This window comes from Triticum dicoccoides, unplaced genomic scaffold, assembly GCF_002162155.2.
Source record: "Triticum dicoccoides isolate Atlit2015 ecotype Zavitan unplaced genomic scaffold, WEW_v2.0 scaffold10348, whole genome shotgun sequence".
Taxonomy (NCBI): domain Eukaryota; kingdom Viridiplantae; phylum Streptophyta; class Magnoliopsida; order Poales; family Poaceae; genus Triticum; species Triticum dicoccoides.
The window spans coordinates 35731-53009 of NW_021170830.1; the positions used below are offsets into that span (position 1 = coordinate 35731).

The window sequence follows — 17279 nt, forward strand, 5'->3', positions numbered from 1 at the left end:
GTTGCCATAATAAGAGGTGGATGAAAGAAAATCTAAATGCAGTAACGAATGAGATATATTAACTATAATGAAATCTTTGATGTCATGTTACACTATTTACCTCATGGAGCAAAGTGAAACTAGTGGTTCTTAATGTGTTGAAGAAAGATGAAGAGTATAGAAAAATAAAGGTTAGGTTAACATGCAAACAAAGAATTGTCAAACTACGATAACTTATCTTAAGATTATTTTTGTGAATTGGCCTTCCAGATGGGATAAGAGCGCCGCTTTTGTTCTGCCGGAGTACTTGAAGAAGTTCTATGCGGAGATGCTGAGGACATTTGAGAATATTGAGGCTGAAATGCCAGCCAATACGAACTACGATATAGCACACCTAAAAAAAGCGGTAACTTCATGTACCATTTTCTGTCTTGTAAAAAATAACATATAAATATCTCTCTCTCTCTCTCTCTCTCTGTGTATGTGTGTATGGTTGTGCATCTCTCTCTCTCTCTCTCTCGTTAATTTTGGGATTACCTCTCTTTGTTTGCGTGCAGGTCCAAAATAACGTGACTGGTTACCTGGAAGAAGCGAAATGGTCACACAGGAACCACAAGCCAAGCTTTGTAGATCAGGTCAAGTTGACTAGCCTGAACATCGGCGTGCCAACAATATGTGTGAGTATGATGGCTGGAATGAGTGATGCAATGATGAAGCCAGCACTCAAATGGGCTGCTAGTGTTCCGGACGTCGTCATATTAGTCGGGAAGATTTACCATTTCATGAATGATATCGGTGCATTTGAGGTATATATATAATATTTCAAAATTAATTTTTGCTTGGATGTTACTTTTCACACATGTAAGAATGTCAAGTTCGAGCATATTGAGATATAATTTTGACCAACAATTTGAGTACCAAAATGTGATTTATTTGACAAAAAATCATAGTATGGATTATACTTGGAATTATTTTACAACAATGTCAGTTTTGTGATGCTACCTTAACTTCATTGGTCTATTTTTTTTATAAATTTGTACACATCAAAATGTGTGGGCACCTATGGAAAAGGGGGCAGGGCTCAGTTACCAAGTTTGTACTATCATTGTGCGTGCATGGAAGATTATTAAATTGATACATACTTACATAAAGATGATTATTGATGTCATCATACAGCGTCGAAAATGCAAGGGGGATCTGGCAAGCACCGTAGAGTGTTACATCAATGAGTACAACGTGACAAGTGAAGTGGCCATTACCAAAATTGTTGCCCTGATAGAACAAGAATGGAAGACCCTGAACCAAGCTCGCTTTGAAAATCATCTTCTCCCTGCATTGCAGCAGTTCATTAGCTTAGCGATTAGCACAACATTTTTCTATGGTAACAGAAATGATGTATACACGCACAGCGCACATATGCAGTGGACTATTGAGAGGCTCTTCCTGAAGAATATGTAGGCCTTGGCCAAATTCATCGTGTATTTGTTCCCTAGTTTTAACCATAAAAAGGTGAATGTTGATAAGCATGCATGTGATTCACTGATAATATGTAAAATGCTACAGTGAAAGAAAGTTGTACTGGTGCATTTTGTTACAGTGTGATAATTTTGGTTATAATTATATCTCTACTAAAATTTTATCTTATGTAAAGGACTAAACATATCTAGGTATGTTTTGAGTTCGTCAGAGAAATTATATAGTTGCACAATGTGTTGCATGTAGAACTAGTAACAGCAGTGGAGATAACATGATCACAGATTTAAACAAGTTTTCATTGACACTAGCAACTATAAGATTCTCAGCCAGGACTCATGCACATGGGTGGCCACAACTCAGATTTGATTTACATCACAATTTTATTTATTATAACAATTACATCCCGGCTTTTGGAAGAAGCTCTATGTGTTTTCCAGCTGTGTTGTTCTTTTAGGCCACCTCAAAACCCATCTAACCATAATATCAATGTGGATACGAAATCCCCCATCCTCTATTGTCCCTCTAATCCCTCACTCCTTTTGTACATTTATTGTACATAGGCCCCCTAGTTCTCTTATCTGGCAAGCAGCCATCTTCGCCATCAAAGCGCAGACGTTCTTCCACAACGAGGTCATGAATATGGTTATTGGTGCCATGGCTGCCAGGATGTGAACACGACCATTGCTGATGTGAATCATCATGTCTGATTTAACTGGGCACTACTTCCTTCCCATAACATCCTTTTTTACCCAAAAAAAATCCATTTTTTGTATATTGTGATGAATTATTAAAACACTTTTGACATGTTACATGTTATTTTATTGCACTACTAAGGTAACTAATACGGAACATTTAAAATGAACTCGTGATAGTCGTGAGTTGTTCATATATATTAGCTGTACAATAGCTATGGAAACTTATATTTTCTTTCGCAGTTTATGTTCTCACCATTTTGCAGAACATACGTCGATCTAGTTTCAAAGATTGAAAGAGTTGTGCATATATCAAACTTGACTCATGGATAAGCTTGCTCATACTTTTTTACATAGAGGTACATGCAAATATTTGCATAGAGATATTATTTGACATAGCCAATGTCAGTCAAAATAATATGAAAAATAGTCTGATAGTCCAACAAGAGCTATACAAACATGTAAAGATGTACAAACTACAGAGCAACAAAAACATTCCGGTTCAATAAAGGTGCTCTACATAATTATTCCATGTGTATATGGAAATAGCTTTGGAGCGTGGGCATGGAATAGCTACTAGCCGAAGGTCAAACTTCCTGCTTACGGTGATCCCAAATTTCTTAGACATGTTCAGTGACTCTTCAATTGGCTCATCGGGAATTAGCATCAGTCAAAGTCGTGGAGAAGATTTGCCAAGACAATCTCTACGGTGGCGATGTTGAACAGTGTCGAAAGAGGTGAGTTCAAAATGTGTTCCATAATAATCCACGTTGTTATTCTCAAACATCTCCAGCTTGAACGATCCCTCGCTCGCTCTCAGAGTCAATCGGCCCAAACCGGGTTATGTGCTCAACGAAAAAAAGGATTTTGTGAAATTGCCTGCAAAACCGCCTTGCGAGCGTTAGCGTCAGCGCCATCTCCCGATGGATATTTTTTGCGCATCTCCATTAGTACCTTGGCCCTATTTTCTTCTTCGTCTATTTGGGAATAATTTAGGATCTCGGGAAATTAGAAAAAAACAATAATGAAGATATTGGTGCCTTTAGGCATGTCATAGCCCATGATTTCACAGTCTTCACTTGTCTCTCTTGGGACGAGCAGTAGAGTAGGAGGATGCAACCTAAACACCTCCTTGATGACCGTAAGCATGTAGCACAGCTCACTGAGATCAGTACTCTTCATTACATATCGATCTTGGCCTGGCTCTTCCCGGATCTATAGATGTGCCTTAGCCATAGCGTCAGGGTTATTCTACAAACAACGACGTAGTAAAGGGAATGGCTAGTGGCCAGTTAACTAAAATTTCAATTTTGGTCATTCGATTCAGCCATAGGATGGAATACAGGTGGTGCAGATTACTTCTCCAACCTCCAGACAACCTTCTTCTTCTTCCCCCAACCGCCGAACGTACCACTGGCCGAACTGTCGGCCACCACCACCCGCGGCCAGCAGCGCTCCCGCTCAGCCTCACCGCCCCGCCCTCCCCTCAACCTCCTCCCACCAAAATGCTGTTGCCTTTGGCCATCCCTCTAGCCCCGGCGATGACCAGTTTTTTTCCGGCGAACTTACACCACAGCCGTGGTGCCACCCAACCTCCTCCCACCCTCCATCAACGAAAGATGATGGGGTAGCCTGCCAGCGAACTCCTTCTTTCACTCCGGCGAGCCAGCGGCTGCTTCTTCCTTCCCTCTGGCGCATGCTTCCTTCTAGCGAAAATCGAACAATCCAAATTGGACTTTCAGGCGACTGATGTTAAGCTATTATGAATGTAAAAAGACAAATAAAGAGTGGCCTGACAAGCAAGAATAACCATTCAAACAAGAACACACCCGATAGATCTCACATATTTATAATATCTATAGGAGTAGCGCGGCATCCATCTGTATTAATGGCCCTGCATCCACCCGTTATAATAACCCGACAAACCAGCAAAGGTATAGCTAAGACAATCTGGCCATTCTAAGCCATGTTGAGAATGATGTATAGGCCAATTTATAGCTAACACTTTAGAGCCTTAATTAATTCTTCGGTGTCCAACATCCTTCACGCATGTTCATACACTTGCATCATGGATAATGGATAAGCATGTGATCAGGGCCGGTCCTGACTTTTCCGAGGCCCGGGGCGAGCTTCAAAAGTGGGCCCCATGAAGAAAGACATTTCTTTTTGAAAGACATAGTCAATAATTTCATTCATACTGATATATATATATCACAAAAGTTTATCGGACTTCAAACAACTAACTAAACAACAGTACCAAGAATTCATTAGCAAATACGATCTCATAATACACCAGGGACATGGTACATTTTAGCAAACAACCAACAAAGCTTTTTAGGGTATACGTATACTGCAGGAAAGGAGGGGGGACAGCTGAATCGTTGGAGGAGAAAAGTAGAAATTGAACTAGCCAATTCCAAACGTGGCAGAAGCGTGGCAGTAACCTAGTAACAAAAATAGAATTTACTAGGACGAACACTTTGATTTATTTGTAGCTACTTTATCCTTGAAGAATTCAGGCTGTTTATTTTGAAAAACAAAGCTCATTTGTATACTTTGACATGACACAATTATTATTTTCTTCTTCCTCTTCTATCACGAATTCACCTACCTCCATTGTTGACATGGTTAGATTTTAGGGTGACAAGTTGACAGCTATGCCCTTCTTTCGCATTGACATGACCGTCAACTCGACAAGTGGACCTAGCTAGAATTTGCTAGTGAGATTGACAAGTTTCATTTGCCATCCGTGTTGGACACAATAAAACTTGGACAAGTGTATTGGAACTAGAATTTTATTGAAAAAATGTCACACGTCTTGTATCCTACTGCATAAAGTTTTGCATGGATATAAATAGGGAACATCGCACATTATGGGGTAACAAAGCTACAAACATTAATATATGCCTCTGTATCCGGATTGATTAATTTAAAAATATCTTATTATTTATGTAAATAGCATATGCATTATTAATCTTAGATTCTTTTTATAGGTAGGAGCATGAGTTAATTGGTGGATTTACAAATGTTAAAGGGAATTATGAAAATGCATAACATTCATTTATGCGTATAATACTTTTTCCTATTGACAAAGTGTTTTTGAATGGTTAACAATATTAATTATTTTCATCATAATGTTTGAATAAGAAATGCCTAGCCTGCTCAAGTGCATGGTTTAAGGAATAGCTAACTTAACCACAACTATTACGACATTAACAGATACATAATCATGTGTTCCAGTTTTCTTTACGCCAACAACTGCCAATCAGCCGAACTAGTGAAGCCTCTATCTCGCCTCCGCCTACGATGTAGCGACTTTGTTGCCTGCTCCGACTCATTCCTGGCAAGTCCTCGCTGGCGACGCTCCGTCTCGGTTCGACACTCTGCGTACGGTGGAAATCGACTAATGCTGAAAAAACATTCATATGGCTCCTTATTAGCAAACACGGTACAACCAAGAGACTTTGGCCAGCTAATTAACTCTAGTTTTGATCTCTGTTCCTCGAAGCTCTAGGTGAGCACACAATGGCCGCTTCATGACAGTGAAGAACTCAACATGCAGCTGGAGATCGACGGCAAGCTCACCTTCTCCCTCCCTCCACCGGAACTCCCTCACGAGGTTGGCGGTGAAGTAGCTTAAGTGCAGCATCGCGACACCCCTGCCAGGGCATATCCTCCGACCACCACCGAAAGGCATCATTTTGATCGTGTTGTCGGTTCCTTCTGATGCACCTTTGGAGGCCAGGAACCGTTGTGGCTTGAACTCGTCAGGGTTGTCCCACGCTGTGCTGTCTCGTGCTATAGCCGCCAGTGGGAAGTACACTTTGGTGCCCACCGGAATACGCTGGCCATTGTGAACCACATGGTCCTCTTCCATCACCTGCCTGAATGCAAAAGACGTCGGCGGATGCAGCCGGAGTGTCTTCATGACCACAGCGTGTAGGTACTCCAGCTCCCCAAGAACATTCTCGCTCACTTCGTCGGCGTCTGCATTCACGACGGCATCGATCTCCCTCCGGACGGCCTCCTGTATGTCAGGGCGCTTCACTAAGTTGGCCATGATCCACTGCAGCGCTGAGGCTGTCGGTTCCAGCACCAACAAACTCGGAGCACATGCCCACGAGTTCACCGTCGGACAGCCTTCTTCGATGCTGCCTTGGGTCCTGATTGTGGTCGTCCGGCACCGCGAGGTCGATGAGCGTGTCCACATACACCGGCGTCTCGGTAGGTTGCCGGTGCCGGCCGCGACGGGAATCCATGAGCGGTAGGTACGTCTCCTCCTGCTGCTGTCGCAGGGCGGCTAGCTTCTTCCAACGATTACGATAAATGAACCTGGTCACTGCCGGGAGCTTCGCGTGCGCGAACACACGCGCCGTAGCTAGGGACTTGACGAGGTCACTCTGAGCGTCGGCCATGACACGGACGTGGGTATTGTCGATGCCATCACCGAAACACATGGTGGCGATGAGCCCAAACATGGCGTATCGGATGCTCTCGGCCGCATGGACCATGCCGTTTTTCCTCTGCTCGGCGAGGTCCGCGACGAGACCACAGAGTGCACCGCGGCGTGCCGACGCGTACCGGTGGAGCCGCGTCGGGTGAAGGACCTCCGATGTGAGGTTGTGACTAATGGTGCGCCGGTGCTCACCATAGGGAGCGTGTTTTGTATCTGCATATTTGTTTTAAGTTTTGCATATAGTGTAGATGGTCTAGAGTAGCTAGTCCGGTGTTGCTTCGACAAAGGCGTGCCGAGGAGATATGCCGAACTGCCATGCGATGCGGCGAGCACAGCGAGATGCCGACGGCAGTGCGAAGCTGCAGTGTTGCATGAGGCAGCAAAGTCGTGTGATGCGACAAGCGCATGGACCGCAAAGTGAACCGGCTGGCTGAATGGATTAGTTAGATGCATGCAAGTGGTTAGCCAGCTTCGTGGGTAAGTAGTGGCCGCATGGAGGTTGTTAGCTGGTCAAGGGGTGTGCATGTAGTTAGCTGTTGATTACTTTGCATGCATAAGTTAGTTAGCGCACAAGCTGTGAAGCCACCGATCGTGCCGATCCTGGAGCGATTCTAGGTGAGAGAGAGGGGGTCATGTGTGAGTACGTGACTTAGTGGCCTGGCTGTGTTTAGTGCCTGCGTGAGTCACTTTTGTATATATATGTCATATTCAGTAATGAGAAGGGAGGCCGTGACCCGTGAGGGCTGAGGGAAAATATGTAGTCTCTTGTTTCACCAAGGTGAAGAGCCTCCCGGCCGGCAAAGCTAGCGGCTGGTCTGCCTTGGCGTGTGTGTGTAGAGTTCCAACGTGTGTGTGTTCTTGAGAGAAGGACAAAGTGAGAAGAAGAGTTGTGTGAGGCAGCTCCAGGGGGAAAAAGTGCGGCGTTGCGAGAAGGCGGCGCCAATAGAGCGGAGGTGATGTTCTGGTATTGACGGCGCGAGAGGATGGCGCTTGGAGAAATGGATGGTGGGCGGTTGGAGAAGGAGCCGTCGGCACTGCCGCGCACGAGAAGGCTATGCGCCGTCTCGTGGTCGGTGACGAAGATACTAGCGGGCTGCGGCTTCCACACCGTGGAGAGCTCTGGCGCTAGAACCGACTTGGCCCTCGTGAGGAGGGCCTTCATTGGCGATGCATGGTGGAGGAGGAAGAAGAGAAGAGCCAAGGGAAGCATAAGGAGGAGCAGGTCTGCCATGGCTTGATGGACTGAGCCGCGCCTGCCATATTTACGCACGCATGGGCATGGCACGGGGTAGTTGAGCTCCATTGATGCCATTTTAATGCTATCTGTTTAAAGTAGAAAATAAAGAACGAGATAGTTTGAATAAAAGATGATCTATCAGTCTTTATTGATGATAGAAATGGGCTATTTATACCCAGGCGGAAGTACACATGGTGCTTGGCGGTCAAGTAAACACATAGTTACTTGAGAGCCAAGAAATTACATAGTTGCCTTGAGAGCCAAGGAAGTACATGGTTGCTTGAGAACCAAGCAACCTATCTAACAATTAACTTAATCCTAATTAGCTTAACTGTAATCAACTATTCTATTCTTAACACTCCCCCTTGTACAACGTCTCTTCTTTGGTATATCCATCATCTTGACAAATTCTTTGAATAATCTTGACTGTCTCCTCCAAAAACCCTGTGGGGAAAATATGAGGAGAATAATGCAGATATGTTGCTAAAAGTCCTTTAAACCCAGTGGGAAAAATAATAAGGAGAAAATGATGCAACATATAATGATTATTGTCTCTTGATAACTCATATGAGAAAAACCTTTCAAGAAGGAGAAAACTCATCGATGAGTTTAGAGAACAATTAATATGTCTTGAGTACTTTCCCTCAAAAAAAATGTCTTGAGTACTTTCTTTAAAAACCCCGATAGGGAAAATAGAAAGTATGAAGTATGATCTTTGATAAGATATTGCCTCACTAAAATCCATTATGAGAAGCTTTGATAGAAAACTCATAAGGGAAAAGAGTGTGATATGATATGCCATTGAAAACTCCTTTAAAACCCAGTGGAAAAAAATATAAGGAGAAATGATATGACATATATAGGCACTTGTGTTTATATTGTCTCGTTAAAAACCTTTATGAGAAACCATTAGGGAAAACTCATGAAGGGAAAAAGAGTACAATATATGCAATCTTAGGATTGTTAATAGGTTATAGATTTGGGAAATTACTCCCCCTGAACTTTGCAAACCTGGAGAATGTGTAATACAAACTCCATTGATATGATCATGAAATTATGAATAACCTGTAAGATTTCCAAAGTATGTTGTTTGCATATTGTTTCCTCACTTTCTATAATTCGTGAGGATAAGTAATTTTCGAGCAATGTACTTTATGATATCGCTCTTCATATAACCTGTAGGTATTGAGTAACACAAGTGGTAGTGTCTTGATAAATCAAGTTATGTGATTCTGATGAATCTCAACCACATGATTTTGAGTGTGGTTAATCATTCTGCTAAGCCATGCATATTTTGCAATGCTTTTAGATAAAGCGATTATGTCAGAATGATAACTGGAAATAGCCGTTAAAGCCCATTTATATGACTTCCATATGAAGGCTATTCCAGCAAATTCAATCATTGATATGGTATTGTTGGGATCAAAGAAAGAGCCAATATCATTATATCATATCATGGCCATATCTTGTATTTCCTGATGGAAATATCCATGATTTATTGTGAGCTTGAGATATAAGCTGATATTTCCTATATCAACCATATACCTTTTGTTGGGGTTTACACTCTGAACAAAGATAGAAAATATAGTGCTAGGCCTGGCATAGTTTGCAATTATATGAGTGCTTTGACATTAGTGAGATATAGAACTTCAGGTCCTGATATCACTTCATTAACACCCATTAACTACATGGATATTGTTATTTTTATTGCCAATGATATTTAGTATCGAAACATAATTCCACTCATACCAAGAGGGTATGTTACATCATAATTGATGTCGGGTCTCTGCGTGAACCCTTTGCTACAAGCCTCGCTTTCTCACCACCTCATTGACTTTGTCTATGAATGAGAAGTTTTTAGTATTTCGTACGGAAGATACTTATGAGGAGTAGGTATTACTGCGGTAAATACCACTCATTTGTTGAGTGAGTGCTATTCTTCATTACTTGCTTCATTTTATGTGAACCAATATGAGTGCAAGAGGCACTCTACCATGGATTTTGGTTCTGGGCCCAAAAGGTTTTAGCAAATTGAGAAGAAATATATGTCGACAAATGTAGTCTTTAGTTTATATGATCCTGGTGGAATCATTGAAGTTTGTGGATAAAATATTTATTCCTTTTAACTCCTCGTGATTTTCTACAACAAATGGAGTCAAGGTGTTTCGATGTCTCGTCACCAAAATATTTATGCACATTTATGCCGGGCTTTGGATGATGAGCATCCAGTGAGGTGTCTTTCAATTTGATGTTGAATTACATTTACTGGTTGAGTATTTGATTTCCTCTGTTTCTGCGGAAGCATATGAGAACTTATATCTCGTCTTGTCAGATTTTCTCCCCCTCTTGCTCTCATTTGGGAAGAAGAGTGGTTTATCAGGTACCTCCACTCTTTCTGATACTTTACTGCAGGAATACAGAATTTAGTGACACGTTGTCATCCGTAAATTTATGTGGCAGATTTGCAATGTGTTGCAAATATATGATTCTCTAAACTTCTAGTTCATATTCTTTGAGTACGTGGATATAAGGATAGAATGTCAATAGCATTTCTAATTTATTTCTTGGCATTCTTTGTGGTACTTATCTCCCGCTAATGCTGGAAAATATCCTTATTGCTGATGCAATCAGCATACAGGCTATGAATAATTTTGATTGACGGATAAAAATTGTTATTCCTCACATAGATCCCTAATTTTTGCGAGTGCCCATTGATGTACGCTGGAGTGGTGATATCGGCATGTAACCGAATTATCGCAGATAAGAAATACTTTTCTGATTTCCACGTAGTAACTACAAGGGAAAGTAGTATGATATGTAGTTGGTATGATTTAGATCATACTTACAGTGTGTAAGGCCGTATGTGTGCAGCAAGAGGCTGGTAATTTTACAATTCTTTAAAAGTGGTCATGTAATTCATTTAACTCTCTTTGATAAGAAATTTAGCTAAACCATTCTGGGTATGTACATAAAGTACTTAATGCAAAAAAAATGCTCATTGAATGAGTTCAACAACATTGTTCATTTGAATGGGTTTATAGATCCTGTTTTCAAGAGAATTTGCTCTTACTTTGATAAGTTGAGCAATTTTTTTAGTAAGATCATGCATTGTTGTGTGTGATAAGAGACACACTTAAAAACATTTTATGAATGTGTATATGAGTACCATGAAGTATCTAAATTACCCCAGATAATGGTTAAGCAATCCAGACATATCGTTTGAATGTGTTCAAGGAAGAATAAGTGTCATGCTTAGAATTTTAAGGTGAGAGTGCCTTAAAACTTATTTCCCCTATGGCCCATGTGGTGCACATATAATCTGATGATCTCGGGAATATTTTTGCAATTTGTTAAGTTGTGACCAACCGAATTGTCAACAATTTTCTAACCATCCCCAAACCAGGATGGCTAAGGCTATCAAGCCTAATATTTAATTTATTAATACTTAGAAAATCATTGTGTATGCAACAATATTGAGTATGAATTGGAACATACATTCAACTTTATCGCATATTGTATCCAATGGATATGATATTGGACATTTTACTACATGTAGTAGTACAAGTATGGGCTAATAATATATTGGGACAGTTAGGAGATTACCTGAGGGTCTCCAATATTTTTGAGTGCAAATGTTTTCATCCTCCATTTTCCGCACTAGATTTTGTTCTCCTTCTGATGTAGATTCTGAGAACAATCCTTTACCAAATTTTGTTGTTATTTGCAAATTTGCAAATTTATCCCATTTAACTTATTGGCCTTTTAAAATTTGTGGTGTGGTTTGACCATATGTTTGAGGGTTTGGTAATCATAGGTATGCTGTTTGTATAACCACACATTTGACAAACTGGAGAATTTTCTTTGTGATCATTTGAAAACGATATATTCCCTATTAAGAGGTAATTTTGTCTTTTAGCCTACACTTTACTTTGAATTCCTCGTGGTTCATTTTTGAGACCACTGACTTGCATAGTATTCTCAGTACTAGCAAATATTTCAAATAATGGTATATCACCTGTTGGGTGGATATGATGATTTTAAGAAATTCTATATTTCTTCATCATGGAAATTTGTAGTACCATCATAAGAGGATGTAAAGTGTATTTAAGGCATATGAAAACATTGACCATGAGATCTCAACTTGAGGTTGATTAAGTGACATAATTGTGAGCTGCGATGACTTGAAGTCTTGAAAAACGAATGGGTAATCATTCGTGATATGCTCAAGGCATCATGTTTATATTAAGGGAAATATTCTGGGTGAATAAAATGTCATCCATTATGTACTTAGTTTGAGAACTAAGTGAATTTGGGACACATAAAATGCATATGAGTGTTGCAACTTTAGAGTCACCGCATTGCATGTATGACATTTGTTAGTCACTGTGAAAGTTTAACCATAATGTGATGTGGACATTGCAAAAGTGTTGAGACACTCAATCGTTGCCATAATTATGCAATCCATCTTGATGGATGGACAACACTATAATTATAAATAGTGACATAGGCTTCACTGCCATGTATTTTACCAATGTAATAGACGGTAATCACTAGTATATGCAAATATTTGCATAGTTTTCTGTGACATATTCAAGCAAAATGAGGCTTGACTAGTTGATATTAGCACACAATACCATTTTGGTATATATCAAGTGTGCAAGAACTATATTTACTATGAGAGCAAATCATTTTAGTGAACAACAACAAATGCTTGTGAGGAGCAAATTTTATAAATGTAGCTGATGCAATTGGGGTCTTATGTGTATACTACAAATTAAATAGATAACACTTTTAAGATAATCACCAAATGCGGTGTAGATCTCACAGTAATAGGAAACATAGTCTGACTTTTGTCAGTAGATGTTCATATCTCTATTACCTTATATTATGCTAACTTTATGAAATCACTTTGAAGGTAATCATCTATCAGAGTGACATGATGTAGACCTTACAGTAATAGCGGATAGTCTACAAAATTTTGCAGTAGATGCCAGTATTACCTTATGATATCTTGAGGGTAGTCACAGCTAATATTGATATTTGGAAGAGCACTTTGAAGGTAGTCATCTTGTTGGTAACAAGATGTAGACCTCACAGTAATGATGGATAATCTGCAAACGGTGCAGTAGATGCCACCAATACCTTGTGATTCACAAATAAAATTTGGGCATGTCATATGAAGTATGACAATTTATAATTCTTATTTGAGTTTCATTAAGATTTGCAAGAAAAATTGTTTTCGACTGCAAAAATATAGTTTTCCTAAAATCACATGTCATGTAGAATGTTTGCGGTAAAAACATAATTGATGTCTTAAATTCCAGAAAAAATAGGAGCTGAAATATAAGCAATACATTCTTTTGCAGTGGTATTGCCATTAAAAAAATGGTGTATAGTTATTTTATGTAATTTAGGATGAACTGAGGTTCTCCCACGTATGTTTTCTAAAACCGAGGGCTTATAGAATACAAATAGTAATAACCTGATGGTTAAAGTGCTAAAACAGAGAGTTGTACTACAAATCGCAGGAGTATAGACAACTTGAGAGTTGAAGTTGAGCGCTATACTGCATGATGAACTAAGCCTGAGGGCTTAACAGATATTACAGGGACCTTTCTGTGGATAACAGAAACTTAAATGCTTAAACTAAAAGATAACCTAGAGGATAGAAATCCCCAATTTCTCACGTGCGGCTAAGGATTATCATCCACCGCCGCGCCGCTGGGAAACGTTGCATTGGTTGGCCCTCCTTGTGCCAGAGGAAGCCGCGCTGGAGGGCGCATTGCGCCGCGCACTGGCCCAAAATCGAGTAGGCAGGTCATGACTGAGAGGGAGCGCGGCGATGGAAGGTGATGCGCAGGTGGAGTCGGCGGGGCTTCCGTACACGTGCGGCCGGAGTCGAGGCGATGCCGCCGCATGCCAGAGGGCTTCGCCGCGTGCTGTTACCCGCCAGTCTGGGTCGCTCCACGGAAGGCTGCGCACCGGAGGGTAGCGCCAAGCGCCGCTACATGTAGTGGGATACTGATGCGGTCCAGTTCCTGAGTTCCTTCAACAAGTACTGTTGTTGTGGCGTGGCCGGTGCCCACCGCGCTGATTTCTGGTTGAACATGATTATGTACTATGAATAAAATTGGGATCATAGCACCTGATAGGTATTGCGATCAAGGTATTGCGATCAAGTACTTTGATCGTAAGCTTCATGTGAGAAGTAGTCCAGGACGCGTAGACTTATTCATGTATGTGGATCCTTTTGCTTCGGAGTTCTTTTTCTATTCTTGTCCTGTTTCCTGGACTGGTCACCTTGGTTAGAAAAAAAGGGGTAAATGTGACGCCTAGTTCTTGCATGCGCGGCGCGCTGGTCGAGAAGTGCGGCGTTCATGCACTGGTCTGGAGTGCTGCGCCGCGAAGGCCATTCGACTGTCTTGTCGTACCCAGGGCGGCAATTCCTGATAGTCAAGAACAAAGATTAGGTAAATCGCACTAGCGTATGATGTATCATAGCAATTAGATTAAACTCGCATTTGGTTGTATTGGTGCGATTCTTCCGTGCTGCTCCCAGGTGTTGATTCCGATAGAATCATTAAGTTGCTATTTATCCGTTCTTCTAGACCCTGATTGTGAGGCGATCCCTCTTGTGTGTAATCTCTTTCCTTGTGTGTGGCTAAATCGCTCGAGCGGAGAGCAAAAGTGCATGATAACGTGTTTAAAGTAGAAAATAAAGAACAAGAAAGTTCGAATGAAAGATGATCCATCAATCTTGATTGATGATAGAAGTGGGTTATTTATATCCAGGCGGAAGTACACATGGTGCTTGGCGGTCAAGTAAACACATAGTTACTTGAGAGCCAAGGGAGTACATGGTTGCTTGAGAATAAGGATGGCAATGGGTCGGGTTTGGATCGGGTTGAACAATATCAGATCCATATCCATATCCATGAAGACAGTCTTTGCCCGCCCATGAAAATATCCATGGATGAAAAATTGTGTCCATGTCCAAACCCGATGGATATTCATACCCACTGGATATCCATTGGGTCCTCTCAACACATATAAATAAGACATAACATAATGTTAACATAAGCTCTTCCATTCTTCACCTTGTGGCAAGCTAGGCTTCACTTATTGTAAACATCAACTTATAGTAAATCAACGCCCACTAACAACCTAATATCATTTAGTATTTTTCTAAAAGATTAGAATGATGTATCATTTAACGAGGAGATGAAATAAGGGAAGGGGCGCTGGAGTATGTTAGTGGGGATGGAATATCAACTAATAAAAGTTATGGTGGGGATTGTACAATTTCTTTTGCATGTTTTGCATAGCAACGTCTAAAATTGCAGTGGGACATGTGACTGTGGGGTAGGTATAGCAGATTTTTGCCCATTAATGCATACTACCGGGTCGGGTTTGGATATACCCATGGGTACAAGATTATATCCATTCCCTACCCGTGAGCAATCGGGTCAGGTTTGGGCGTCGCCCATGGGCATAAAAGCATATCCAAACCCTATCCATTCGGGTTGGATATCGATGGGTATCCATGTCCATAGATAAAATTGCCATCCTTACTTGAGAACCAAGCAACCTATCTAACAATTAACTTAATCCTAATTAGCTTAATTGTAATCAACTATTCTATTCTTAACACTATCTTTGGCAGATACTGCAGGGGACGGGATACAATTTATTGGTCATGCATCGATGGTTGGGGAATTTATGTATCGCCAACTGTCGAGTAGGCCAAAAAGAAAATACTTTTGACTTTTGAGTACGGTTTATTAGTCCCTCCCATATTTTTAGTCAAAATTTAATCACATATTTGACTAGCAAATGTCAATGCATGTCACAAAAAATTATATTATTGGATTCATATTTAAATATAGGTTTCGCCTTTTCAGTTTTAAAAAAAATAAAAGAAAATGATGGAAATGTCAAAAAATAAAAGAAAATAAGTTTACCATGTGATATGTGGTCTAGTTGTTGGGAAAATTTGTAAATGTGAATTTTGACTTTATTTGCAAAATCTCTCTGAAATTTGTAAAAATGGGCATAACTTTTGCATACTAACTCGAATGAAAAAGTTTTTTATATGAAAAATCATCTACTAGAAAAGTTACATCGTAAGCAAGCGAAAGTAAGGATTGGAGAAAGTATTGTTGATTATCTACAAAATCCTAGCAAAAGTGTGAACAATATGGTTTGGAGGATGACCTTGAGATACATATCTATGGTACTTTATCACCAGATTGTTAATGAAGCTGAGAAGGTTTCACCCAAGTTTGCATCAGAAAGTTCACATAAGACATGGTCGATATATACTTATCGTCCTAAGGACATATAAATGGCTGATGGAGTGTTGATATCGTCCTTATAACAAACTTGGTACAAGTTATTTTTCGGCACGCTAGCTTTGCCGGAAAACAGGGGGGCATGTGTTGACGCTCAAAAGTGGCATGTTTATAAAGAGTGGCTTGAAGGTATGTCAAGAGTAATTCAAACTTACTATTGAAAGTCACTATGAGAAGGTTATCTTCGAGAAGATCAAGATGAATATGAAGATGGTCTAAAATGGAGTTCGGATTCAAAAGTTATGACAACTTCAGAGATGCTCATGTTGACACCAGATTAAAGAATGGCTTGAAACCCAATTAAGATGTCCTCATATGGAAATATGTTCAACACAAATTGTCTTTGTCTCATCAAAACGGCCGATTTTGATTTAAAAAATGTCCCAATCCAAGTTCGTATGCAAAAGTTAGAGCTATCGGAGTGCGACCCTGTCACGAGGCGAGATGTGGTGCCCCCCACCAGACATAGGTTTGATGGGCAGCGCGAGCGAACAGGTGTTCTGCGTGACCGTTTTGGCCCAGAATATGGCCTCAAATCGAAAATGTTCAACATGAAAGTTGTTCGTCTTGTCGAAACGGTCAAGATTGCTTTTGGGCTCGTTTCCATCCGAGATCGTTTGCCACCACAAAAAGGACCCGCAAGGTGCGGCCAGTTTAAACCGAACAGTTTTAGAAAGTTCGGACAAAACCAATCCGAATTTGAGTTTTGGACGTGAATCCAAGCCTTTTCCTTGCACGGGAAGTCCATCCGCCTCTTATATACCTAAGGGGTTACGGCCGATTGAACAACACACAATCGATCAATTCATCTACCATTTTTTATCTTTTATCTTTTCTCCTTAGCCCTAGTTCTTCTTCTTCCTCGTTCTTCGTCTGTTCTTCTTCTTTGCAGGGCGGCGAACCTCGAGGCCCTAGGGGCGATCAGGTCGACCTAGGGTAGCCCATAGCCGCCGCGCGTCCAGACGGGGTACCTCCCGGGCGTGCGGGGTTTCGGGTCTTCAAAAGCGCCTGCCGGATTGCCTGCGTACCGCGCTTCCGGCCGGGTCTCCTTCGACGTGAGCTGTGGTGCATCACCCTCGGCGTCGAGG

General features: G+C 41.0%; 1 protein-coding gene and 1 pseudogene across 1 annotated transcript; one reads left to right on the top strand and one right to left on the bottom strand.

Moving 5' to 3' along the window:
• Positions 1-36: 36 nt before the first annotated feature.
• On the top strand, positions 37-1437 carry LOC119342743 (alpha-copaene synthase-like). The gene is made up of 4 exons (XM_037614143.1): positions 37-41; positions 250-385; positions 537-785; positions 1156-1437. Exons 1-4 carry the CDS (start codon positions 37-39, stop codon positions 1435-1437), a joined length of 672 nt encoding a protein of 223 aa, XP_037470040.1.
• A 3608-nt stretch (positions 1438-5045) lies between these two features.
• On the bottom strand, positions 5046-7834 carry LOC119342744 (annotated as a pseudogene).
• Between the last annotated feature and the right edge of the window lie 9445 nt (positions 7835-17279).

Coding starts and splice junctions, on each gene's coding strand:
- LOC119342743 (XM_037614143.1), top strand. Junction 386..536: donor TAGCACACCTAAAAAAAGCG/GTAACTTCATGT, acceptor GTTTGCGTGCAG/GTCCAAAATAACGTGACTGG. Junction 786..1,155: donor ATGATATCGGTGCATTTGAG/GTATATATATAA, acceptor GTCATCATACAG/CGTCGAAAATGCAAGGGGGA.